The following is a 1,076-nucleotide window of genomic DNA, read 5'->3' on the forward strand; positions in this document are numbered from 1 at the left end:
GAGAGAGAGAGAGAGAGAGAGAGAGAGAGAGAGACTAAGTTGTTGGAACTAACCTGGAAAAATAAATATGAAAGTCAATTAAAATATAAAACAGGAGATAACGTTCTTTTTTAAATTTAATTGGTGTATTTTATGTGAATTTATTTAGTGGTTCATATAATTCTGCTTTTATTTCTAATTATGTCAGTTTTGGTCCTCCGTACTGCAGAAGCCTGATAATCATCTGTTCATATCAGGTGTGTTGGAGCAGAGAAACATGTAAAACATGCAGGGCTGCGGCCCCCCAGGACCAGGACTGACCATGCCTGGATTAAATTTACAACTGAATAACTCGGTTCAAGATGGCTGCCACAGCTAATGGACCTTGGGAGTAAAAACATATTTATATTGAAATAATTTGTACAGATATTGGTGTAACATTAGGTGAGGTGGTCACTCAGGTGGTAGGGGGGACTACAGGTGAGAAAGTCCAGGTGAACATGAGACTCACCAAGGGTCCTGAAGGGTCTCTGCTGGGGTACCAAGGAGAAGAAGCCTGGCTTCAGAGCGTTTGTGATGATGACATCAAACAGCTCCTCAAAGTCCTGCCTGTAACAAACAGCAGGCAGCACTGCAGTCACAACTGGACTCCAATCATGAAGACAAGCTTGAAAGAAAAACCATTTTAAATTTTCTGTCAAACGTTTAATTTTTCCTGTAAATCAAACACTTTAATCTCAAAATTTAGAAGAAAAGAACAACTTCCTCCTCATTTTTTTTCTTCACAGTGGCCCAAACAGGAGCTTATCTCTGAGCTTGAGTCCACACAGCTTACACAGGAAGCTCACTTTGGTTGCTTGGGGTTAGGGTTCTTTCAGTCAGGATCCAAARCTCGTGACCACAGCTGGAACAAAGATGGACCAGTAAYTCCAGGGTTTCACCTCTCAATTCAACCCCTCCTTCATCAGAATAAATCGACACACAAGCTCTAGGGCTGTGTATTGGCAAGAATTTGGCGATACAATACATATCATGACAGAGGGGTCACGATATGATATATCCCGATATATTGCGATACTGTAAGCAAGGCGATATAT

General features: G+C 41.1%; 1 protein-coding gene across 1 annotated transcript in view; it reads right to left on the reverse strand.

Moving 5' to 3' along the window:
* The window catches only part of nt5dc1 (5'-nucleotidase domain containing 1), a gene marked incomplete at its 5' end in the record, with an annotated part of 22,944 nt that overhangs the window by 9,919 nt on the left and 11,949 nt on the right, over positions 1 to 1,076 (reverse strand). The window contains 1 exon segment of the mRNA XM_014034780.1: positions 491 to 588. Within this exon segment, the coding sequence (XP_013890234.1) occupies positions 491 to 588 (98 nt within the window).

The sequence above is a fragment of the Austrofundulus limnaeus genome, unplaced genomic scaffold (assembly GCF_001266775.1).
Source record: "Austrofundulus limnaeus strain Quisiro unplaced genomic scaffold, Austrofundulus_limnaeus-1.0 Scaffold2294, whole genome shotgun sequence".
NCBI lineage: Eukaryota > Metazoa > Chordata > Actinopteri > Cyprinodontiformes > Rivulidae > Austrofundulus > Austrofundulus limnaeus.